The sequence below is a fragment of the Scyliorhinus torazame genome, chromosome 18 (assembly GCF_047496885.1).
Source record: "Scyliorhinus torazame isolate Kashiwa2021f chromosome 18, sScyTor2.1, whole genome shotgun sequence".
In the NCBI taxonomy this organism is placed as follows: Eukaryota; Metazoa; Chordata; class Chondrichthyes; order Carcharhiniformes; family Scyliorhinidae; genus Scyliorhinus; species Scyliorhinus torazame.
Genome location: NC_092724.1, coordinates 39,444,516 through 39,470,950, shown reverse-complemented (window position 1 = coordinate 39,470,950; position 26,435 = coordinate 39,444,516). Strand labels below are relative to the sequence as shown.

The following is a 26,435-nucleotide window of genomic DNA, read 5'->3' as shown; positions in this document are numbered from 1 at the left end:
GGCTGCATGTGGAATTTGACTTGCTGACCACAGGCACTGCAGAGGCACAATGGAGGAAGGCGCAGGGTGTACAGTATGAATATGGAGAGAAGGCGAGCAGATTGCTGGCACACCAATTGAGGAAAAGGGGAGCAGCGAGGGAAATAGGGGGGGTGAGAGACGAAGATGGAGAGACGGAGCGGGGAGCGGAGAGAGTGAATGAAGTGTTTAAGACATTTTATAAAAAATTGTATGAAGCTCAACCCCCGGATGGGAGGGAGAGAATGATGGAGTTTTTGGATCGGCTGGAAATTCCCAAGGTGGAAGAGCAGGAAAGGATGGGATTGGGAGCACAGATCACGGTAGAAGAAGTGGTGAAAGGAATTAGGAACATGCAGACGGGAAAGGCCCCGGGACCGGACGGATTCCCAGTTGAATTTTACAGAAAATATTTGGACTTGCTCGCCCCGCTACTGACGAGGACCTTCAACGAGGCAAAGGAAAGGGGACAACTGCCCCCGACTATGTCAGAAGCAACGATATCGCTTCTTTTAAAGAAGGAAAAGGATCCGCTACAATGCGGGTCCTACAGACCAATCTCCCTCCTCAATGTAGATGCCAAGGTCTTGGCCAAGGTAATGGCAATGAGAGTAGAGGAATGTGTCCCGGGGGTGGTTCATGAGGACCAAACTGGGTTTGTGAAGGGGAGACAGCTGAACACGAACATACGGAGGTTGTTAGGGGTAATGATGATGGCCCCACCAGAGGGTGAAACGGAGATAGTAGTGGCGATGGATGCCGAGAAAGCATTTGATAGAGTGGAGTGGGATTATCTGTGGGAGGTGTTGAGGAGATTTGGGTTCGGAGAGGGGTATGTTAGATGGGTGCAGCTGTTGTATAGGGCCCCAGTGGCGAGTGTGGTCACGAATGGACGGGGATCGGCATATTTTCGGCTCCATAGAGGGACAAGGCAGGGATGTCCTCTGTCCCCATTACTGTTTGCACTGGCGATTGAGCCCCTGGCGATAGCGCTGAGAGGTTCCAAGGGATGGAGGGGAATACTTAGGGGAGGAGAAGAACACCGGGTATCTTTATATGCGGATGATCTGCTACTATATGTGGCGGATCCAGCGGAGGGGATGCCAGAAATAATGCGGATACTTGGGGAGTTTGGGGATTTTTCAGGGTATAAATTGAACATGGGAAAGAGTGAGCTGTTTGTGGTGCATCCAGGGGAGCAGAGTAGAGAAATAGAAGACCTACCGTTGAGGAAGGTAACAAGAGACTTTCGTTACCTGGGGATCCAGATAGCTAAGAATTGGGGCACATTGCACAGGCTAAATTTGACGCGGTTGGTGGAACAGATGGAGGAAGATTTCAAGAGATGGGATATGGTAGCATTGTCAATGACAGGGAGGGTGCAGGCAGTTAAGATGGTGGTCCTCCCGAGATTCCTTTTTGTGTTTCAGTGTCTCCCGGTGGTGATCACGAAGGCTTTTTTCAAAAGGATAGAAAAGAGTATTATGGGTTTTGTTTGGGCCGGGAAGACTCCGAGAGTGAGGAAGGGATTCTTACAGCGTAGTAGGGATAGGGGGGGCTGGCACTACCGAGCCTAAGTGAGTATTATTGGGCCGCTAATATTTCAATGGTGAGTAAGTGGATGGGAGAGGAGGAAGGAGCGGCGTGGAAGAGATTAGAGAGGGCGTCCTGTAGGGGGACCAGCCTGCAGGCTATGGTGACAGCCCCATTGCCGTTCTCACCAAGGAACTATACCACGAGTCCGGTGGTGGTAGCTACACTGAAGATTTGGGGACAGTGGAGACGACATAGGGGAAAGACCGGAGCACTGGGGGGGTCCCCGATAAGAAACAACCATAGGTTTGCCCCGGGGGGAATGGATGGGGGATATGGAATGTGGCAAAGAGCAGGTATAACGCAATTGAAAGATCTATTTGTGGATGGGAAGTTTGCGAGTCTGGGAGCGCTGACCGAGAAATATGGGTTGCCCCAAGGGAATGCATTCAGGTACATGCAATTGAGGGCTTTTGCGAGGCAGCAGGTGAGGGAATTCCCGCAGCTCCCGACACAAGAGGTGCAGGACAGAGTCATCTCAAAGAAATGGGTGGGGGACGGTAAGGTGTCGGATATATATAGGGAAATGAGAGACGAAGGGGAGACTATGATGGACGAACTAAAAGGGAAATGGGAAGAAGAGCTAGGGGAGGAGATTGAGGAAGGGATGTGGGCAGATGCCCAAAACAGGGTAAACTCGTCGTCCTCGTGCGCCAGGCTAAGCCTGATTCAGTTTAAGGTATTACACAGGGCACATATGACTGGAACACGGCTCAGTAAATTTTTTGGGGTGGAGGATAGGTGTGCGAGGTGCTCGAGAAGCCCAGCGAATCATACCCATATGTTTTGGTCATGCCCGGCACTACAGGGGTTTTGGATGGGGGTGACAAAGGTGCTTTCGAAAGTAGTAGGAGTCCGGGTCGAACCAAGCTGGGGGTTGGCTATATTTGGGGTTGCACAAGAGCCGGGAGTGCAGGAGGCGAAAGAGGCCGATGTTTTGGCCTTTGCGTCCCTAGTAGCCCGGCGCAGAATATTGCTAATGTGGAAAGAAGCCAAGCCCCCGGGGGTGGAGACCTGGATAAATGATATGGCGGGGTTCATAAAGTTAGAGCGGATTAAGTTCGTCCTAAGGGGGTCGGCTCAAGGGTTTACTAGGCGGTGGCAACCGTTCGTCGAATATCTTGCGGAACGATAGATAGGGGAGAACAAAGAAGGCAGCAGCAGCGGCCCAGGACTTGGGGGGGGGGGGGGAGGATGGGGGGGGATGGGGGGGGGGGTGTGGCCTGAGACAAGGCAGTTGCCAATTAGGGCTAGTTTTTATTTTTTGTTATTTAATATTTATTTATTTGTTGTTGTTTTTGTTTAAATTTAAAAAAGGTCATTATTATCTGTATTGTTACAATGTTGTGTAAAGGATGCACAATGTACTGTGTTGGTTGACCAAAAATTTTCAATAAAATATTATTTAAAAAAAAAAAGTGTTGTCTCTGATGGGAAAAGTGGAGGACAACCCGTCAGCTGCCTTGCCAGCTTTCTCTGCCAGAATTTCAACCACCTTGGGATCATAAATTGACAGATGGGAGAAAGGCAGCATTTTATGGGCGGGATTTAACTAAATGGGAACAAAGTCACATAGCGAGCGCCAAAAACACACAGCTATAAAACAGCACTTTGTATTAGATAGGAGGCCTTAGCAGGGAACGCACGGTTGAAGTCACACTTAGCCCCGTTTCGTGCACTGAGGAGCTCCGCTCGCCAGAACGCGTCAGTGTAGCGAGAGTTCGGGACGCCATTTAAAAATGTCATTCTAATCTCTGGAGCCCCGAAGCGACCCCCGACACCTCCTCAAGCCCCAACTCACAGCCGGACTCCCCTGCGCCCTCCCAACACCCACACAGGGCACCCTCAGCCCGATCGCCAATGCGTAAAAAATGGCAGCTTGACACCATGGCAGTGCCAACCTAGCACTGCTAGGGTCCCCAGGTGGCACCAGCAGTGCTGGGGTGCCACCTGCCCAAAGGACATGCAACTGGGGGCCTCCGATACCCTGGGAGACCCCTAAGAGTGCTGTCCGGTACCCATTTGTGGAGATCAGTACTGAACGGCGCTTACCCGAGGTCGAATCCAAGAATCATTGTATCATAGAATTTACAGTGCAGAAGGACGCCATTCAGCCCATCAAGTCTGCACCAGCCCTTGGAAAGAGCACCCCATTTAGGCCCACACTTCCAACCTATCCCCACCATCCAGTAACCCCATCTAACCTGCACATCTTTGGACACTAAGGGCAATTTAGCATGGCCAATCCACCTAACCTACACATCTTTGGACTGTGGGAGGAAACCAGACCACCCAGAGGAAACCCACACAAACACAGGGAGAACATGCAGACTCCACACAGACAGTGACCCAAGTCGGGAATCAAACCTGGGACATTGGAGCTGTGAATGCAACTATGCTACCGTGCTGCTCTCTCTGTGGCAAAGGAGATAGATTCTACGCCTCAGGTACCTCAGGAATCTGCACATTAAAGTGAGACTAGCTGTCTCTCTTTAGTACGCAGATTTGCTAAAAGGTGATCCCGCCCACAATGTGCCAGATTTACATCACAATGTCTCGCCAGATCGGGTTAGATCTCGCGAGGCACTACAGCCAATCAGTGTGAGGCTTGAGAGTGCGCATGACCCAAATGGTCAACGCTGACAGAATGGCTAACCATCTGAAGTACCATTGATGATGCCTACCCTTTCCTCACATGGGGTGTGATCGAACAGAAATGAAACAGGGTCCCGTGTCGAGCGTGCTTAGCCGGGTATTTCCCAGCTCTTGCAGCGCCGAGAAAGACCCCGTTATCCATCGGTTTCATTTCGGGACCTCAGTGGGGAACCCCCCGCTGAGGCTGCACTGAGTCTAATTTCGGGGCGCCAAATGCGACTCCCAGACATCCCCCCCCCCTTCGTCTCATTTCAGGAAGAGTTCGGGGCACCAAATGCAGAAGGTCACCAAGCCCCCCAGCTAATAAGGGCAGGGCACAATGCTACCCAGGTACCACTAGCCTGGCACCCTGGGGGACCCTACACCAAGTACCATTCCACCTGGTCCCGCTTGCATACTAAAGCAAGACTAGCTGCTCACTGTAATATACAAAATTGCCAAATGTCCTGTTAAATCTCACGTGGCATGGTGAGCTGGGTCCTCGAGAGTTATCAGCCGAGTTGCTCCGGCCAGGCGCAGCCTGCGCTCATGGACAATGTTTAGTGGGTGTGACTGTATGAAGATCAGGAACCTGGCTGGTTTGTCCTCCTCTATTCCCATCAGTTAGCTGCTAGCACCTATTGCACTTAGTCTGCTTCTGCCACCTTGTGGTGAGAACCTGAATATTCAAATTTCAGCTTTGGTCGCAAACTGATTTGAAATATTCCTCATTTGACCAGTGGATTTATAGGCCGCGATTCAGCTATGTTGAGTTAAAGTCCCCTGAACGGCACTTTTAGCGGGTGTTTCTCGGTACGTGCAGCACCACGAAACATCCCGCTATCCAACGGAACGTTGCCTTTTTTTTGGCCTCAAGAAATTCCTCATTGCCAAGGCCTCACTTAGTGATTCTTGCTGGCGAGGAAAGGCTCCTCGCAGATTGGGGCGCCATTTTGTCTGGCTTCCCTGATCTCCTTTCCCCCCGCCCTCTTTTCAGGCACACCCACTTTTGACCCCTCCCTCCCCTCAAACCCCAACCTTGGGGAGGCCTCCCGGAACCCCCCCCCCCCCCCCCCCCCCCCCAGGCCCGATTCCCTGGCAGTGCTAACCTGGCAGCCAGCCCTGGGTGGTGCTGCCAGGGTGCCAGTGCCAAGGGAGAGCCAGGGTACCACCCTGTCTTGTCCCCAACCATCCTGGAGTCTCCAATGGCCTGGGAGGCCCCCATCCCCCCACGTACCGTTACTACTGGTCCACGTTTGTGTGGACCAGTGCTAAATGGCGCTTGGGGAGGTCTCGCAGACATAGTCAGTGAATCCTGTGCGCCTGGTGAATCTGGTGTCCAGGTATTTGAATAAAAGATCTAGATCACACCCATTGAGGGTGAGATTCAGATCACGGCATCTCATGAGATTCCATTCTCGCAAGACACTTAGTTTGTTGCGAATCTCGCGAGATTCAACAGCCTTGTCCTGACACTAAGTCGGGCGTGACAAGGCCACTGAAGCTCGCCCATAATCTCCCAGCATTGACTGATCTCACAGCACAGCGTAATTGATATTTCTGAAGTGTGCGACTGTTCCAGGTTGTCCTAAGAACCCAACAAGTTCCCTAATTCTATTAGGGAAGGTAACCTGTCATGCTTACCCTTGCTCTGGTCCCATGCCAATGTGGTTGACTCAGTTGGCTTCTGGAGTTGGTCTAGCAAGGTATTCAATCAAGAAGTTCCATCACTACCTTTCCAGGACACCTACGGTTCGGCGATAAACGGCAGGTTTACTGGTGTTCTGCTCATGGCAGGACAGTGTAGAGTGGCCAACACACAGGCTCTGATGAACACATCCGTGTTGGATGCAACTATGAAGTACACAAGAGACCAGTGTCCCTTCTCTCCATCTGACCTTCTTCAATGTAGAGGATGTTTAAATGGAGGTGTTGGAAAGGAGCCCTGATATTGTTTGTTGCACCTGTGGCTCTAAGGATTGGAATTAAGTTGATTTGGATTGTGATTATGTCCCGAAGACACATACTGCCTGCCCATTTTGAATTCTTTTATCCTGTGTCCCATGGCCTCTGACTTCCTGCTTGGAATCCCCTGAGCAGAGTGGGAATTAGTGGTTTAGAAAGTGTGTTCTGTATCAAGACTGGCCTTTTACCAGCTTGTGCTTTGTGACTGGGTTACTTTCGAAAGGAACATTTTAGAGATAGACTATAGAAGCGATTTTAGACACGTCACGTAGTAAATGTGTTTGGTAGTGGTGCTTTTAGAACCTTTTTGACTGCTGGGTTTCCATCGCCCCTTGTTTGGCTCTGTTCAAGACTATGTGACAGAAATTGTTGACTAGGATTAGTCAACAGCTTCAGCATCTCTGGTGCACACTAGATTGAGGATGGTGGAAGCCAAAAACCTTGATCCTTTTTTTCTCCCAGCAATCCTATGTCCCTACACATGACCATCACCTGATCAGACCACTCTCCATAGGAATAAACAAATAGACCAGACAAAATATTTAAACCAAAGAATAGTTTTTTTTAGACAAAAATATGAATTAAGGAAATCATTTGATATTAAAATAACAGGATTTAAAGGTTATGTACAGCAGACAAGAGACCAACTCATGCTCCTCTCTGGGAGAAGCCGAGCTTTCATAAATTACAAAAGGCAGGTTTGGAATATTAACTGTTTAAATACATAAAAGCAAAAAAAAAAACACAATTAATAGTCTCGATTCCAAAGCTATTCACTAGCCACGTGATAAAGTCAATATGACTTGGGACACATTCCTTTGGGTAGGAATCAAGCTACAAGTGTAACAGTGAAACTGGTATAAACAGTGACCAGGGCATTGGGGCAATGGGTATTGGAGGCAACCGAGACCAGACTTGTCGCTCTGGATTCATGCCGGAGCCAAGACTGCACCTACCTTCGTTGCAGAGTTTCCACCATAAACTACACATCTGTTTGACTCTATTTTGGAGCAAAATGCAGAGCAACCTTATGGGGAAACAGGGGAAATGGTAGAAACTTGTCCCTTTCAGAGCCAATGAGGCTCGAAAGGCTGCAGCGTGTTGCTGGTTTGATTCTGGCAGCCTTGGACTGGCTCTTCAGGGGGTCCCATGGTGCATTTTATATTCGATAGATATCCACGGATTTGGTAACTGTGTGGTGCGCGCACTGACAGGGGCGTAACACACTGTTTGCTGAATTACAAATAACTTACTGGAGCTGAGGTGGAGATTAAACAGAGGATCTTCTCGATTTGATCATCTGTGACCCAGGGTGGGGGAGCTCACCAACTTTTTTTTTTTTTACAGAAGTTTGCTGAATTTATTTTTCTAGTATCTGAACTTTTAAAAAACTCAAAGGGAAAACTAATAGCTGCTTAAAAGAGTGGCTTGTGGGCTTTCAATACACTTTGCATAGCTCAGCCATTAATCCTGGGATATTTGCTGCATTGTTTCTGTTGCATATACAGATAAAATATACATGTTTGGAGACTCTAGTCAGTGCATCCATTTTCCTTAGAATATTGCATTGTATTCTCATCCCAGATGTAAACAGTGACTGCTTTTCTGTATCTCCCTCTCTATTGCTTTCTCATTCTCACGGTCTCTGCCAGAATCTGAGCTGTTGACGTTTATGCTTCTAGTTCCATCGGGCGAATCATCATCGTTGTGGTTTTCAGGGGGTAGTTTCTGCCTTTCCAGGGCTTCCAGAATATTCCCTGTTTTCTCTCGTGCCGCTGTCGGGGCTTGCTGGCGAAATACTTGCCGTTCAGGTTGGCTTGTCCACAGGTCGTAAACCACCATCCACCTGCAATAGTCAAGAGAGAGAGAGAGAGAGAGAGAGAGAGAGGCCTTGTAAATACGTGGAAGAAAAAAAAAAGCCACTTCAGCCTGCTCACGTCTCCTGTGAAATGTTTACTTGTCAAGTATGTTGTGTGTTTGATGCATGTGGAACCTTACACCAAGGTTTGGGGCGGGGGGGGGGGGGGGGGGGGGTTGGGGCGGCAGGGGTAAAACCCATTACCAATGGGAGAGCTGGGACTGGCTTGGGGATATTGCTGGGCAGGAACCCGTTGCTAACTCAGAGACATGTTGAAGAGTCTCAAAACCAACCTACTCTCAAATGTATGGGATTCAGCTGGCTTGACAGAGTCCAGAGTCTTCGAGAATCTCACGTTCTATTCAAATAAAGATGCAGGCAGGTCCTGGGACCCCAATGGGCATGGTCTACTGCTTTAAAGTCACCAACACACTAGTAGATCTATGCCCAGGATTCTGCCCCTCTGGGAGTTTGATGGATCAGGACTCTAACTGTGATGTTTCTGTCGATTCATTCTCTCTGTTCCGTGCTGCTGATGATCTCCAAGGGGAATGCAGAAACAGCGGGTGGAATTTTCTACCCCTCCCGCAGCAGCTGAGGTGACCCGCCATTGGCCAGTGGTTGGATCTTCTGCTCCCGTTGCTGTCAATGGGTTTTCCCGTTATTTGCACCCTCTGCCGCCGGGAAACCAGTGGCATTGGGAGTCGCCATCAGTGTGAACGGCCTGAAAACTCCACCCAGTGTCTCTCAACATTATGGTGCAGAGTTTCTGCTCCCACTGCATGTGTGGATGGCTGACTTCAGTTGGCCTCCTCCCTTTCCCCAATCTCCAATATCCTGGTGCTCTGGTACACAATTATCGAATCTGAAGAGCAGCCATTCAGCCCATCATGTCTGTGCCAGCTACCTAATTAACCCCAGCTTTTCCCCCCATAATCCTACAAACCTCTTCATAGATATGTCCATTGACCCTTGAATGTTCGCCTGGAATTTGCTTCCACCATTCTTTCTAGATTGTAACAACTGTCCTTGTATAAATTTCTCTTTGTTTCCCCTCTAGTTTAAAACATTTTTTTAAGCCTATGGCCTCTGGTCAACAACTCACTTTTCTGCGGTAATAGTTTCTTCCGATTTTAATCAAACCTCCCTATAATCCTCTATTAGGTTACCCCTAACCTTTCCCGCTCTATGGAGAAGAATGTCAGCATCTCCAATCTCTCCCCACATAGCCTGCATTTGTATGGATGCCTGTGAGCCATGTTCTCAAGGAGGACCCGGGAATGAATGCTCTGTTGATTTAATATTTGAGCATTTATTGGGTTGGCCTCAGGACTGACCTGTCAGGTGTTTGGCACAGCTCTTGTTGAACTTCAGATCATGGTCCTGGTCTCGAGTTGAAAAGCCCAGTCCGCTCGATTCATTAATGGCATTCTTGAGGTTTCCAGAAATGGGGCTATTGACGGTCATGGTGTAGTCAGTGGCCTCGCTGCCAAGGCTGAAAGGATATTCTGTGTGCTCAGTGTGATTCTCCCAGTCCTCCAGCTCAATATGCAGCAGATAGCCACCCTGGCGTACAATGGTATAAAGTTTCTCCAGACCCAACCAGAATTCACCTGAAATCAAGAACATTGAAAGCAATCAGATCAGAACAGAATGCAGAATTCTATTTATTCTTTTGTCTTCAATTGTCTTTTGTAAGTCACTCTAACTTCTCATTTGTGTGTCAGGCCAACATTCATCCCTCAGTTAACATAACTAAAAAGGCTACCTGCTGATTATAGCACTGCTACTTGTAGGGCCTTGCTGTTTGCAAATTGTCTCCGATGGCTTTATTTAATTCATTCTCGGGAAAGTCCGCACCACTGGCAAAACCAACATTTAATGGCCATCTCTGGGCAACTGAGGCTTGCTGGCCATTGCAGAGGGCAGTTAAGAGTCACCCACATTGTTGTGGGTCCAGAGTCACAGACCAGGTAAGGGGGCAGATTTATTTCCCAAACTGAAGGGAACATTTGCACACTAAAGGACATTAATGAGCCAGATGGGACTTTTACGTCAATTCCGTAGCTCCATGTCCACCATTACCAAGACCAACTTTTTAATTCCATATTTTTATTTAATTAACTGATTTAAAATTCCCCACCTGCTGTGGTGGACTTTGAAGTAATGTCTCCGGATTCTGAATCCAGTCACATAACCCATCCTGCTACTACACCCCATTGTTGGAATATTTTTTACTTTTACGACAGTGAATAGAAATCACCAGCTCCAAAAAGCTTTGTGATATTCAGAAGTAAATGGCACTGTCTAATGCAAGTTCATTCTTTGTGTAGATCACCGAATTACTGGAGAGATTTATTTGCTCATATTTTACAACTATCATGAAGTCTACGTTTTTGTCCCTTTTTGTTGCTTCTTCTCCTGAAGTCACTGAATCCAAATATCCCACCAGGAGGCAGCAACACAGCACCATGCTGTCCTCATCACTCATCGACTTTTTAAGCAGGGATGCATTTATCGCCTGGTGAGAAAACAGTCTCAAAGCAAAATGCTGCTGAATTCTGCTTACCGGTAAGGTTGCCAAATCCATCCTTGTACGCCTGCCAGAGCCGGTCAAAGTCCACGGACCCATCCCTCCGTCTCTGGATCACAGTCCAGCCACCTTCTGTTGGAAGACAAAACTTACATGGATTTCATTGTTCAAGAGAATGATGAAGCCATTAGACTTGACAAGGCTAAGAGCAGTGCTGACTCCACAAGGAGTTCCTTCCCACCCCAGGATCACATTACAGGCAGCTGTGGTCTTTCCTCTTGGTCCCCACTGCCCCTGGTCCCCCTCAATAGTCCCAGCCTTGTCATCAGGAGTAACTGGGGCTGGCTCCGTTCCCATTCCTGTTTTCTAAAATAAATTTAGAGTACCCAATTTTTTCTTTTCCAATTAAGGGGTAATTTAGCATGGTGAATCCACCTACCCTGCACATCTTTGGGTTCTGGGGGTGAAACCCACGCAGACACGGGGAGAATGTGCAAACTCCACACAGACAGTGACCCCGGGGCCAGGATCGAAACCGGGTCCTCAGCACCGTAGGCAGCAGTGCTAACCACTGCGCCACCGTGCTGTCCACCGCCCCCATTTCTGTGAGCAACAACAGCCCCTCACCCGATTTCCAGGAAGTGGTTCTGGTCCTTTCAATATACCATTGGCCCTTGACCTCAGTGAGAGGTTGTGACCTTTGAGCCCATTTCCCCATGAGTCCCAGACTCTCCAGTAATATTCAAATTCTTACCTTCTGTCATTTGACAGAATGCTTCAAAGGGCTGGGAGCCTATTGGCTGGATTTTGTACACATTGCTGGTTCTCTGTCCTTCCAAGAATAGTTGGTGACAGTCAGAGGGAAGTTCTGCAGGAAAACAAAATAAGAGCGTGCACTCATCAGATTTTGGGGATTTCTTCAAACTTACTTTGCTGTGTTTCAGAATGTCCTTTTTTGTTTCTTTGTATTGAAAGTACTTTATAGATACAAGTTATTAAATTCAAGGCAGGGCTATGGAACAAAAGGATTCTAGTTTCATCCTGTGCTTTCTTCATTATTCTCAGTTCCAAAAGGCGCAAAGTATTAGACGAGACTCTGACTTTTTCTTTATGAATCTTTAAGGAAGGATTAGGGCAAGTTTTATAGTTAATAAATACGTTAAGTTTTACCCTTGCCCTTTCCAAATCGAAGCGAGAAGTTTTAGATTCTTTGTGAGATAGAACTGCAGTTTCCTCTGACAAGATGAACTTCAAACCTTGGCAACTCAGCACCGCCAACTCACTAAAATCTGCGTCACTGTTAAAAGTTCAGCTCTCGTGCTGTAATAAAAAGGCTCAACACTTCACAGCAGTGGTTAGCACTGCTGCCTCACAGCGCCAAGGAACCAGGTTCGATACCCGGCTTGGGTCACTGTCTGTGCAGAGTCTGCACGTTCTCCCTGTATCTGTGTGGGTTTCCCCTGGATGCTCCGGTTTCCTCCCACAAGTCTTGAAAGACGGGCTGTTAGGTGAATTGGACATTCTGAATTCTCCCTCAGGTGTACCCAAACAGGCGTCGCTGTGGCAACTAGGGAATTTTCACAGTAACTTCATTGCAGTGTGAATGTAAACCTACTTGTTGACACTAATAAAGATTATTAGATTACTACTAGCTCCACATTCGAGGGGTGGGGTGCATGGGTGTGTCTGGATGGCTGAGTAAGTGTGAGCATTGCACAATTACTGGGAGAAGCACCACCACCTCCACCCCACAACTCTATGTGCCTGGGGATATGTCCTCCCCACCCAAATACTCTCCCATCCGTTTGTGTGTAAGCGCCTGTGAATTCAGACAAGTGTGAGTCAATGAGTGCGAGCATTAGTGAATAAACACAGCTAGTGCACACTTTGATAAACTTAGCTCGACCTTTCTCATTCCAACTCTCTTTTCGCACCTAATGGTGCGCGAAGGCAGACTCTCCTCCGTTTCCATAGCTAATAATTCCGGAATGAGGTCACTAGTCTGCCACCAGGGGCTTGTAGCTTGGTTGGTGGGGGGGGGGGGGGGGGGCGGGGGCGGTGCTATTCGACATCAAGCGTGGCTGACGGGAGTCTCTCCCTCCTTTACCGCCAGTCAGGGTGGCGCACTGCTGCCTCACAGCACCAGGGGCCCAGGTTCAATTCCGGCTCCAAGTGACTGTCTGTGTGGAGTTTGCACATTCTCCCCGTGTCTACGTGGGTTTCCTCCCACAGTCCAATGATGTGTAGGTTAGGTGGGGTTATGGGGAACCTAGGTAGGGTGTTCTTTCAGAGGGTCGGTGCAGACTCAATGGGCCAAATGGCATCCTCTGCATTGTAGGAATTCCATGGTTCTATGGTTCATTGGCATGTTGGATGGATTGGAGGTTGACACACTCAATCTATTTGGCCGTGTTCTGAATGCTATCCTTGGCCATCAGGTGCTGGGTTGGGACTCGAACTCGGAGCTTCTGGCTCAGAGGCATTACGTTACCCACTGCGCCACATGACCTCCTATGTATCTTTAGCCCTGGATTATTTTAACGCAGCCTGGCATTTTTGATGCAACTGGTTTATTGAAATAAATTAATGAAGAAAACATAAAGCTTTCACAGCTTTTGAACTGGATTTGGGAGGAATCATATTTTGTTTAAAAAATCTCATCAATTATTTCTATTCATTTTGTCGTTGGATCTTTTTGTTTTTATTTTTCTACTCCGGTTGTCCAAGCACCCCTGCTTTTAAATCTCTCCCACAAGTGGACAAGAGTGAGTCAAGAGTTTTTCAGTACTTCAAATGCTGACCCTGTTGAACAGCTTTGTAAATTCCACACGCTTTTTGTTTAAATTCGGAGGTCTGAGTTAGAGAGCCAAGTTTTAATCTTGTTGATTGTTAGGTAATGCTCTGGATCTGAGCTGCAGGTCAAGCTGTGCTGTTTTTGCTACATTATTTTTAAAGCTGTAACAGAAGCAGTTCAGTAATGTTCAAGGTGAAAGGATTAGGAGGGCTCCACTGGGGCTTTTCTTAAAACTGAAGTAAACATGAACTTTTACCTAGTTGTCCAGGGAAACTTTGGTGCCTCTCCTTGGAGAAGCAGTCAGACATTCCTCTGGGCTTAATCTGAGAGCACTGGGCCACTCGAGGTATTTGACATTCACTGAGCCATTTGTGTTTGTTTGTTCTCGTTTTAATGCAGAGTTCTGTTGCTGGTTTCCCTGTTGAGTCTCTGACTCCCTGCTGAGAGCAGTCACTGTCACAGGGACTGTCTGCTCAGCACTTTATTTCACAATGGCAATAACTCTGGCACTCGAGCAAGATGTCTTTGAAGCTTAAGTGTCTTGAAGCAATTTGTTTCCTAGCTTTTACCAGTAATGCTAAATAAACAGAAACCTGGAACAGATACTGCAGGATGTGAGATGTTGATGTGGTACATAATGAACGGATAGCCAAGGATGTGTGGTGTACAATTGTTTTAAAGGCTGAGGGTATACCAACCTCTAACACCAGTATCTTATTTACCCAGAGATTTTCCAACCCTATATTCCTCTGTATTGCAAAGCCCCATTTCCACCTCTGTAACAAAAGTTGCTTCCACCCTGAACAGAGGCCATTGTAGAACTCCCTAATTGTACGCCCACTAAAACTTAAGCTCAACCATAACTCTGCTGTCCTTTTCTGGTTTGGCTTGCCCATCACCCCCGGCTTTGCTGACTCCCAGCTCTCAGTACCCCAACAATGGAAAGGGAGGTGTTGTGTATCTGCTGTACAGGGAATGTATAGCCCAAATTGTATTAAGAACACAGTGCAGACAGGGAATAGCCCAGCCCTGTTCCAGATTCAATGGCTTCACTAAACAATTTTGCTGCTTTTTAACAAATAGCCTGGTCAGGAGGTGCTTTGAATGATCGCATGAATCTGACAGCTTAAATGTTTAAAATACTCATGATCCAGTTTGAATAGGGGGCTCATCAGGCTGGATCCTTTACTAATTAATGAAGTTCCAGTTTATGTCTGTAATTGTGTCTAAAACTGGTGGGATGGGGGCAGATCAGCTTTTAAAAACTTTAGTAAACAAATTATGCAGGTTCAAACACCATGAAAATTACTTTTCAAGGGTGTATTATCAACTCAAGCTACATGTCATGTATTTTGATGATTAGTCCCATGGAACCCCTGCAGTGCAGAAGGAGGCCATTCGGCCCATCGAGTCTGCACCGACCCTCTGAAAGAGCACCCCAACCAGGCCCACTTCCCCCACCTGCACATCTTTGGACACTAAGAGGCAATTTTAGCATGGCTAATCCACCTAACCTGCACATCTTTGGACTGTTCGGAGGAAACCCACGCCGACATGGGGAGAATGTACAAACTCTACACAGACAAGCACCGAGGCTGGAATTGAACTCGGGTCCCTGGCGCTGTGAGGCACCAGTGCTAACCACTGTGCCACCAGTCAGTGTTGGAAGTTCAGTTTCGAAACAGAAAATGCACAACTCAAATCTGAAATTTCAGTTCCAATAGGATTTGTGGAGGGGGAGAGTGTCAGCTTGTGTGCGTGTATAGATAGGGAATTTCCCAGCTTTCCCTCAAGCATTTAAATGCAAACGGAACAAAAGTGGATAAATGGATCTGAGTTATAGAAAATGCTGAAAGGAGGAAGACTCAAAGGGCTGAATGGCCTACTACTCCGTTGCTAGACATTATATTCCATAAATATTTAAACTCACCCTCCAGTGATAGAATGGAAACATTTTAGATTATGATGGATTAGTTACTGGGTTCTTTGCTGTAGGTCACAATAGAGGGATAAAACGCAACTTATTTTACCCACTGAAAAGAAGGTGGTCAAATGAAGGGCAGTGATTTACTGTTCAATCCAGGGACTTAACCAGATGATAAAACTCTGGGTCCTGAGTGGCGATCACTATTAGGAGTTCTGTTCCCCGTGATGTTAAATCTAAGAAAATGGTAAGCTTAAGCCCCTCTAGTGAAGAATGACGGTGTCAGTGTATTCACTTTTGACACACATTAGCTGTCTGGTTCGGAAGTGGGGGAAAGGTTAGTGTGTTGTGGGAAGAATTGAAAAGGGAGAGAGAGAAAAAAAAGTTTTGCATGAGGGAAGCGATCGTACAGAGAAAACAACCGCCCTCAAAAAGTCCAGGCTTGATTTGGGATGCCGTTACGGAATGGGCTCTTCAACTTTCACTCACTTGGCCCCATGCCATGTTACTCACACACAAGTTTTATTTTAAAAACAAAAATGCATAAAAGGTTCCCTCCTATTCTGCAGATAAAAGTCTTTAATATTTCCTCTCAGTTTGTGGCCAGCTCGCAGCGGATTCAACTGTCACCCAGTTGGCCGGCAGCCACAGCTGCTGTGTTTCATTCGGAAGAAATTCCTGAACGGCCCATTGTCTGGGAGAGCCGTCCTCCCTCTGTTTTTGCCCTATCAGAGTATGGTCAGCAAACATTCAGTGGGACCGCCTCACGCAGTGATTTGCCTTCGAGCCGAGGCCTGCCTAGAACTGGGAGTGTGGCTGGAATGATTATACGCTGAGCCTTAAAACTGTTCATAGCCCCAGTTAAAAGAAGATACAAGAAATGGGACAAACGTTCGAGGTTTGAAGTTGAAAATAGGAAATGCACAAAGAGGCCTCGGCATCTAGGGGCAAAAGGCAGATTTTGTGCTCCATGCCCAGAAAGTTAACCTTATTTTTCTTTGAAGATATTCACAATCCTGCGGTTTATTGCCTGGATTTAATACACGGTCTTGCTATTTATTGCTAATGTTTAATTCTTTTTTTTAAAATTCCAATTAAATGGCAATTTAGCATGGCCAATCCACCTACACTGCACATCTTTGGGTTGTGGGGGTGAGACCCACGCAGACACGGGGAGAATGTGCAAACTCCACACGGTCAGTGACCCAGGGCTGGGATTGAACCCGGGTCCTCGGCGCTGTGAGGCACCAGTGCTAACCATCGTGCCACCCCTAATGGTTAACTCTCAATCCTGCTTTTTGAATATTGGTCCCATACCTTTATTCATTTTTATAGAGGTATAATAATTGAGTGGGGAAAGAGAAGCCCTGGCGCTCATTTATTTTTCCACCATGGTTTCACCCTGAAGGTGCCAACCTGTGGGGCATCTCCTCAATAATCAACAGCAAACGAGGTAATTTGGCCCATCAAACCTGTGCCAGCTGTCTAGGGCAATCCAGCCAGTCCCATACCCCTGCTTTGTCCTTGAAACTGCATGTTTATGCCCCTCAAGGCCCCATTCAATTCGCTTTTGAAACTTATGATTGCCTCCACTTCCATCAACCAACCTGGATGTTCCTGGTCATTACTGCTCGCTGCCTTAAAAAAAGCTCTTCCATCCATCCCACCTTCCATCCTAACCCTTGTATGTCATCTACACCAACAGCTTTTCCTCATCTACCTTATCCAAACTTGTCATAACCCTGTACACTCTATCAAATCTCCCCTCAATTTCCTTTCCTCCAAGGGTGATTAACCACAATGGGCGGCACGGTGGCACAGTGGTTAGCACTGCTGCCTCACAGCTCCAGTGACCCAAGTTCAATTCCGGCCGTGGGAGACAGTCTGTGTGGAGTTTGCACTTTCCTCCAGTGTCTGTGTGGATTTCCTCCGGTGTCCTCCCACCGTCCAAAGATGTTCAGGTTAGGTGAATTGGCCAAGCAAAATTGCCCCTTAGTGTTCAAAGGTTAGGTGGGGTTACTGGGATAGGGGTGGAGGTGTGGGCTTAAGTAGGGTGCTCTTTCAAGGGTCGGTGTAGACTTAATGGGCTGAATAGCCTCCTTCTGCACTGTAAATTCTATGATTAAGGCTTTGCACAAGATGGCCAGTGGGATGTTCAACTATGGAGGTAATCACAGCCAAGCCTGATCCTGTCTTTGTTCGATATCTGCACTCATTCCAGCAGGACTTCCTTACTAGTGACCTGGAGCAGGGATCATGACTGATCTGCTAGCCTCCCTAATGTTCTGGCTCCTAGATTCATGGATTAAAAGAAAAAAAATGTGTTTATCTTTTCCAATAAATTATTTAAAACAAAACCATTCGCAGAATGTAGAGAGGGTTTAAAGTCAGTCTGTTTAAAGGCTAAGGGTCTCCAAGGAATTTGCCTGCCTTGCTCTCTGCCTCGAACTCATCGTGTGCCCTTTCCCCTAGTTGGCTAGCAGCCAGGAAGACATTCCATTTGCTGTTGTGTTCTGCACAGAATGTTCAAAGTCCAGCTGGCTCTCCATTCTGCTTTAACGTCAGTGCAGAAGACATCTGTCGACATGAAATCCCAGGTTAAAGAGATTCAAACACACTATGCAGCTGTTAGTTACCTGTGGAGACTCAGTGTCATGAGTCTTTGTGTCACTTCTTGTGTGTTTGCATTTATTCACGTGCGTGTCGGGCCCTTTGCACATGTTGGGAGTGGTTTGCTTCTCAGAGATCTTGGTATAATGATGTGGAGTTTTCCCTCAATGTGCGATTTCACTTCTTAATAGCAGGCTAGGTGGATGGCCGTGCTAAATTGGCCGTTAAGTGTTCAAAAGGTTAGGTGGGCTTACAGGGATCGGGCCTAGGTAGGGTGCTCTTTCAGATGGTGTGCAGAGTTGATGGGCTGAATGGCCTCCTCCTGCACTCCACAAACTACAGTTGACTAGAATAAGCTAGTAAACCTGAAGGCTTGTGGTTTAATTTTAGTTACAAACCACCATTAAGTAAAAGATCAGATGTAGCTGTAAGTAAGAGTGATAAGAGATTCTATTACTTTTCCACCTGCAGTTTGATCTGAGTTTTACTGCATGTTTTTTCAATCGAAGTGATGCACTTACTGTCAGCCGGCTTAGGCTCCATGCTGCTGTGTGTTTGAGGAAATACTTCCGCTCTTCGTTTGAGAATTGACTTCCAATGCGGACCCTCTTTGATCTGTAGTTTGCTTTCTTGCAGCTGTAGTTGAGAGAAGAGACAGGGTGAGGTTACCTCTCACTACCCACTGTTACAGTTCAGAATGACCGGCACACCACAAGATAGTTTCACACCGGATAGATCAGCAAGTTAAGTAAAGCATAGTTTGGATAGATAACAGTGCCTCTGCTTGTGCTCCCGATGAGTGTGCTTCCACAGCTCGGCATATCAGCGCTGTGTGTTTCAGCTTTCACCCTTCTTTTTTTGTGTACATGCTGGCACTCTGCTACTTTGCCCAAGTCATTTTCTTCAGTAAGCCTAGACTGTGAATCCTGGCAGACCATTCAATACTATAGTAGGGCATTAGTGCCATGCCCCATTTTGTATTCATCTGATACCTCAACGCTTACAATGAAAGCTCGAGTTATTGGAAAGTGGTTGATTTTGACTCTCTTCCTCCCTGCTCTTCCAGGAGTGTATTTAAATTTTTTTTTAGAGTACCCAATTCTTTACTTTCCAAATAAGGGGAAATTTAGCGTGGCCAATCCACCTATCCGGCATATCTTTTTGGGTTGTGGGGATGAGACCCACGCAGACACGGGGAGAATGTGCAAACTCCACACAGACAGTGATCTGGGGCTGGAATTGAACCCGAGTCCTCAGGGTTCCACGAGTATTAAGCCAAAGTGAACTCTTTCCACTATTGTGGTAGAGATCAAGCAACTCCAGACCGGGGCTTTCCTGCTTGGTTCATATTTATCATGGTCATGTATCGCACTTTGCCCATGTCTAGTTAATATTTACTACTCTGGTCACATAACATGCCCATGTTTGGTTAATATTTGCTACTCTGATCACATAACATGCCCATGTATGTTCACTAGTCACACACACACACACACACACACACACAGTGCATTTTAAGACAGTGATCATGTACATTGCTTTGCCCCATGCATATTTAATATTTGCAATTGTGGTCACTGCACCTGGCTCTGCAGAATCTTGATCTGAATGCTTTGTTTGTCAATCTGCCACTGCTGGTCCTTCATTCTTGTCAGCAGCTCATTGATGTTTCTACTTTGGGTTTCCATCAAGGACTGCAGAAGTAAATAAATATTTTAAACCTTGGTAAAGGTTAAAATTAAGGTTTAGAATTTCTGAAAAAAAATGTATAAACACTACTGCAATTTTATACAGACAATATGCAGGCACACATCTGTCAGCACAACCAAAGTGCAAACTAATTGATCAATCATATTTAAGAGCCCTTCCCTCTAACCTCAGAAAATCAGAAAGAAACAACCATTGCGATTTTAGTGTCAGCTCAGTTAAGCTGGAGGTATACTCTTGAGCAGAAACGTTGTAGGTTCAAATCCCACACTAGGATTTCATCACTTTGATATCCGGGGTGCATCATTGAGAGTGGTGTGCAGATTAATTTTCCCATTCAGGTGAATGAAAAATAAATCCTATTGTATTATTTAAAAGGAATTTTCTCCATTTGCCTGGCCATAATTTTTCATTCAACCGACCATCGAAGAGAGTATCTGGTCATTACGCATTTGTTTTTGTGGGATCTTGTGGTGCAGATTAGTTTGCTTAAATGTTTTTTTCAAAGCCCTTGTCCGTTAGGGATATCAGATAATGCTAAAAAGTGTCAGTTTTCTATGTTCTCCTCTTCTTTGCTAGTCTGTGTTATACTTCTCCCATATTTACAGCAAACTCAGTTAAATGTATTTAGTTATTGAACTGCTGATGAACAGTGCTGACTACAGCAAGTGCTGAGCTGACACTGCTGCATATCCCTTATCCACAGCCAGCAATGTGTCACGCACAAGGCTCCACACATACTGCACGACTGTCTCGTACACAGCGGAATGGGGTGGGATCATTGCTGCCCCATCTGTGAACATTAAGATGTCAACTTCTCTCTGGACCTGTCCTATTTTTTCATGATTGCTACTTCTGCAGTAAATCAAATTTCTGAAGGTCTGGTTTATAGTGAAGAGAATTTCTGACACATGTCACCCTTTACTGTAATTAAACCGAACAGGAAGGTAACAGGCAAATGGCAGTTTCTTTTTGTAACTTAAAAAAGAGTTAGCACTGGTGCTTAAACAGGTTGTTACCGATGTCGGTGAACAAGTACACACAAGAGATACCATTAACAATCCACTATTTACTCAAATAGTCTGAATTCACAAAAGATAATTAAGCCCAATTTATTCTTATTGACATTGCATAATTGCAATGATTGACTAATCATTTTCTACTTAATATTAAGTAGAACATTACTTCAGCTTGCTGCAGACAATGCTTTTTACATCAGACACATATTGGTCACCTAAGTGATGGATGGAGTCTGAATCACACAGGACAGAAAGAGGCCCTTCAGCCCATCTTGTCTGCACTGGCCATCAAGCACCTATCTATTTTAATTCCATTTTATAGCACTTGGTCCGTGGTCTTGCATGCTATGGCGTTTCAAGTGCTCATCTAATTGCTTGTTAAATGTTGTGAGGGTTCTTGCCTCCACCACCTTCTCGGGCAGTGAGTTCCAGATTCCAACCACCCTCTGGGTGAAAATGTTTTCCCTCAAATCCACTCTGAATCTCCTGCCCCTTACCTTAAATGTACACCCGCTCTACTAAGGGGAAATGTTTCTTCCTGTCTATGTCCCTCGTCATTTTATACACTTTAACTTGCTGCATGCACGCTTGAGGGGCAGAGTTCTCTTATGGTCTGAAAGGTCACAGATAAATGAGTGCCTCAGGCTGGGACTTACACGGATGCTGTAGTTGTTCAGGCCACTCTCCATTCTCTTCCCGCTCACGATGCTCCCCAGCTTGTCCTCCAGGCCCCGCAGCGCCCTGTCCATCCTCAGGCGCTCCCGCTCCATCGCCTCCACCTCGCCGCGCAGGCTGCCGGACACCTGGGGCAGGTGAGCGGGGGCGCCCTCGCCCAGGCGGCCGGCCAGCTCGCCCAGGGTGCGGTTGTGGGCGCTCAGCTGCTCGCCGACCTGCCGCAGCTGCTCCTTGGTCCGGTCCACATGTTGCTTGAGGCCGTGGCCCAGCTGCAGGAGGCCGTGGGCGATGAGATTCACCTCATCCCAAGAGGCGAACTGCATCCTGCGCTCCCTGGCCGCAGAGCCCTTCTTGTCAGCGGCTGCTCCCTCGGTGAAGCTGGCTGCACAGATGACAATGCACAGCGGGCCAGCGAAAGGCAGCTTCATCTTTGCTCTTACAATCGATGTATGTGCATATACTATAGCTAGGTATATCTGCTTCGTCTCCTTGGCTATCTCTTGTCCTGTCCCTGTCTGCACTGCAGCCCGATTCCTCTCTGCCCCCTTTTTAATACAGTAACTGGGAGCCGCCCCTCGAGCCACCACAGCAAAACAGCACGAAGCTGGCAAAGCCAACCCGGGGAACGTCTCTAAACTGTCACTGCTGGCTGACAGAACGGAAAATGGGCTGGAACAAAAAGCCCCTGCTCCTTGGCTGCAGCCACCACGTTTAATCAGTTCAGAGAAATCACCACTATCCACCCCCCCCCCCAACACCTCAGGATATTTCCTCTTTTAAATTTTGGCTTCAAGAGGGGCTGTGGTGGTTGGGGTTGGTGGGGGGGATCAGTGAGCAGTTCTGTGTCAGGAACTTCCAGAATTAAATCTGCTCAGTTTATATCAAAACGAGAAATATTTTAGGGATTGATGAAGAGTTGGTGAATCTGGAGATGGTGGAGGGAAGGGTTGGCTAATCGGGCTCTGGTTCCTTTGAAGGAAGCTCAGATGGTGCCCCAGCCGGTTACGTTAGTTAGCCACCTGTATCACGGTGCAAGTAGCCTGTACTTGCACCGCCCCCCGCCCCCCCCCCCCAACTATTCTCTGGCAGTGGCTTGGAGCTCCGCATTGTGATTCACTGTATAGAATCATAGAATACCTAACTACAGCACAGAAGAGGCCATTCAGCCCATCAAGTCTGCACCAACCCTCCGAAATAGCAATCCCGCACCCCTGCCCTATCCCCATAATGTTTGGACACTAAGGGGCAATTTAGCAAGGCCAGTGCACCTAATCTGCACACCTTTGGACTGTGTGAGGAAACCAGAGCATCCGCAGAAAACCCATGCAGACACGGGGAAAACATGCAGACTCCACATAGACAGTCACACAAGGCAGGAATCGAACCCGGATCCCTGGTGCTATGAGCCACCACTGTGTCACCCTAGAGGATTCAATTTCATCTGCTGCAAGGAGGCATTGGGGACAGGAAGAGAGAATGAGGTTAGGTCTTGAGAGAGAGAGAGAGAGAGACAAAGGGACAATGCCCTGCAGGAAAGGTTGTGGGCAGATAGGAATTTTCTGGTTTTATGTTCCTGGCTGTTTTCCTGACCCCTTTTGCTGTTGGGGTCAGTCATTTTCACACCTCGGCAGCATTACAGGATACATCGCCAGTCACAGTTCCCCAACGCGGACCGGGGGGGGGGGGGGGGGGGGGTGCATGACACTGTGATTCATGGACAGGAGGCAAAAGGGTGGGCAGCACGGTAGCATGGTGGTTAGCACCATTGCTTCACAGCTCCAGGGTCCCAGGTTCGATTCCCGGCTTGGGTCACTGTCTGTGCGGAGTCTGCACGTTCTCCCCGTGTGTGCGTGGGTTTCCTTCGGGTGCTCCGGTTTCCTCCCACAGTCCAAAGATGTGCAGGTTAGGTGGATTGGCCATGCTAAATTGCCCTTAGTGTCTAAAATTGCCCTTAGTGTTGGGTGGGGTTACTAGGTTATGGGGTTATGGGGATAGGGTGGAGGTGTGGGCTTGGGTAGGGTGCTCTTTCCAAGGGCCGGTGCAGACTCGATGGGCCGAATGGCCTCCTTCTGCACTGTAAATTCTATGATTCTATGGTTGCAGGTGTGCTGTAGATTTGCACTTGACAAATTTAGAATCTTTATTGAGGTAACGGAGAACAGTTTCCTGCACTGTAGGATTTCTATGATCCCAAAAGATTTAAAAGAAATAATTTGTATTTTTGTAAACTTAGAACATTTTTTTTTAAAGTTCTGAGTTTTCTGAATAGTTAATATCATGAATGATTAGTACTGAGTCTGACTGAAACTATGTGTTCACTATTAGCTTCCTGAACAGCACATTTTGCTTATAAGGCCCAACCACATTACACATGGAGAGAAAGGGTGGGATGTTGCAATTCCCAGCAGGCTGCTGGTTGCTTTCAAATCCAACTTGCTGTGAATTACATTGAATAGATTTGCACAGTGGGAGGTGGCTGTTATGTGATTTGAGGCTTCCAGAGCTGAAACACCCTACATTCCTTGGGGCAGTACCCAGACTGGGTACTTACCTTTATTTTGTTTGTCTCCAGACCCTGCACTCTGCTCCCTTTTTATTCCCTCACTTTCCATGGTACAGGAACCACTGAGGCTGAACCAGGGCTGCTCCGTTTGTTATTGTTCCTGTTCTACTTCCAAGAAAAAGCTGAGGGCAGCTTCTTCTTGTAAAGCGAAACTCTGTTATGACTCCTTTGGTTAGATGATCTTAGTTGGGTGGGGGAGAGAAAGGTGGGGCTGTCACCATTGCCTTTGTGCCAGAGAAGTGGAAAAATATCAGGCTGGGCTCTGGGTCATCATCACCATTTTGTCATCTTTGTTGGACAATCAGTGAGTGTGAGAAAAGGATTAAAGTGGGGACAGGATTAAACTTGGCTGTGTTGCCCTGCCTCCTCTGTCAAATATTTGCTCCGAGATTACAAATGGCCACTTGGCCACATAAACCGAGCTACTGATGGAGGTGACTCCCACTGGGACCAGTGCAAGTTTGCACCTGTAGAGAAGCAAGTCACGAAACGTTCTCACTCAGATTAGTTGAGAGGCAAATAGCAAAGGGAGGGTGGAGCACAGGGAGAAGAATAGAATAGAATTAGGTTGATGGAGTAGGGTGGGATGAGGTTTGTGTGCCGCACAATTACTGGCAGACTCGTTAGGCTCAATGGCCTGTTTCTGTGCTGTAAATCCTGTGCAGTGCAGTGCTGAATAATACTTCAGTCACTTAATAAGGGGTCAAAAGGAGTCATATCAATTCTTAATTTTTGCATTCTAATAATCCCGGGCATTAATCCCATGTTTTCTGTAAATACTTAAACCAAGCTGAAATCTCTCGCTCTGCCATGTTGTATTCTTTGATTTGTGGCTGCTAAACCTTTTTGGGACTATACAACCTTACTCTGCCTGTCTTTGCAAGTGCTGTAATTGTTACTGTTGGCATCAACAGCTTGTTTCCTACTCACTAGTTCCTTAAATGGCTGTGTGCAATCTCCACATGATCTTCAGCCTCACATCACTAACTGTTTCATCATTAGAAGAACAGTGCCCTTTGCTCTAGTTCTGTCCACCCATCCCTGGCCTTTATAGCAACTGGCACTTTCTCCCAGTTTCAGAGCCAGCAGCTTCAGTGATACATATGGGGCATATAATATATCAAAACTTAGACTAAATATTGGATCAACTTATGCTTTATTAAAAGACACTGAGCTGGGAGCTTGCAGTAGATTGTTGGTACATGATATCAAGCTTGTGGAACAAAGCTGTTTATTCTGACCCACTTGTTCCTGGAATGAACGCAGCCTGTGTGATTTTGCAATGCAGCAAGGGAATCAGAGATCACAAAGCACAAATGATATTGCCATTAATTGGATCCTGCAAATCCCTGCAACACACCAAGAGATGTGGAACGTGTTCCAGCTTCACATCTGTGAATGATATGGCCATTATTGAGCAACAGCTTTAAGGTCAACCTTTGACAGAAACATGCCCCATGACATTTCCCCAAGAGGCAGGTAGGGCTTTGTCACTTGTTATCTCTGTCACATTGTTGTTAACCCATGGTGGTACTCCTGTGGGCCCAATTTTAACTCCCAACAGCCCTCACCTGACAGAAGGTGAGATGGGCAGTGACTTACTTCTTCTGACCCTGCTACCTTCCCGCTGTATCCTTGTCAGCTGGTCACCCGCAGCAAGTTGAAGGGGCTCTTCTTTAAATATATATTGAAAGCCCTGATAATATTATTGGTAACCGAACGGCAATTTTAGTTGGAGGCTGGAGAAGGTCAGCATTGACGGTGTTGTCCTTTAGGCCTGATATGCCGGGCGGTTGATTGTGTGCCAAAAGAGGTAAGGTTAAAAATGTTAACTTAGATCATCACCAGGTTGTCGGAGACAGTTACCACAAATCCCAGCTTCAGCCTCTCTTGGATATGTGGGAAAAGGGCAGATTTAAAAAAAATATTTTATTCCTCTTTCAGTGTTACAAAGCCAATGCACAGTATGGACAGGGCAAGCTCTTAATCCTTTGTTGCGCTTGCTACAAAAAACAATTCAAATTCAAATTGAATCCAATTCATGGTCCCCACAAGAGAGGTATACTAGATCCACGCTGACAAGAATGTACATTACACCTGATCCCTGGCTTCACCTAATGCTTGATCTTAGCAAAAGAAGCGATGAGCAGCCTTGGCCACCGGCACCTACCATCTCTGGTTAGCCAGTTGGCCAGGGCATGGTTGGCTATTGGGGTAGTCTTATTTTGGTCATCTAGACAATGTGTATTTGGCTACATGGGCATGGCTTGCTTGGACTGTTGGTGAGATTAGGGAATGCTTTCAATAAACAGATTGGCTGATCCTGTCCATGTGGCATCAATAAATCCATCCGCACCACCCAATCAGCAAGTCAAACAATAATTCTAGCTCTGGGTAAAAGTATGATCTTGGGAGTTTCCAGATTGTTTTACCCTGCTGATACAAAACTACTCTACAAAACAGATACCACAATATCTTTCTTGATAGTGAACTAGATTTACTTGAATCCACCAAGTGATTAACATGAATAATTTGTGTGTGA

General features: G+C 46.8%; 2 protein-coding genes across 2 annotated transcripts in view; one reads left to right on the top strand and one right to left on the bottom strand.

The window, feature by feature from the left end:
* LOC140395143 (dedicator of cytokinesis protein 7-like) overlaps positions 1 to 26,435 on the top strand; it is a 353,436-nt gene that overhangs the window by 67,645 nt on the left and 259,356 nt on the right. The window lies entirely within an intron of this gene.
* On the bottom strand, positions 6,752 to 21,919 carry angptl4 (angiopoietin-like 4). Its single transcript, XM_072482621.1, has 7 exons — positions 21,312 to 21,919; positions 19,513 to 19,623; positions 18,451 to 18,565; positions 11,356 to 11,469; positions 10,638 to 10,733; positions 9,406 to 9,681; positions 6,752 to 8,056 (listed from the first exon to the last, which is right to left on the bottom strand). The coding sequence occupies exons 1-7, from the start codon at positions 21,756 to 21,758 to the stop codon at positions 7,881 to 7,883; spliced, it is 1,335 nt and encodes a 444-aa protein (XP_072338722.1). The 5' UTR covers positions 21,759 to 21,919; the 3' UTR covers positions 6,752 to 7,880.

Excerpts from the sequence above, each read along its gene's own strand:
- angptl4 (XM_072482621.1), bottom strand. The coding sequence starts at position 21,758 with ATGAAGCTGCCTTTCGCTGGCCCGCTGTGCATTGTCATCTGTGCAGCC. Across the intron at positions 19,624-21,311 it reads TGAACAACTACAGCATCCGT|TCCTTGATGGAAACCCAAAG; the intron begins GTAAGTCCCAGC and ends TTACTTCTGCAG. Across the intron at positions 11,470-18,450 it reads GGAGCCTAAGCCGGCTGACA|AACTTCCCTCTGACTGTCAC; the intron begins GTAAGTGCATCA and ends GTTTTCCTGCAG.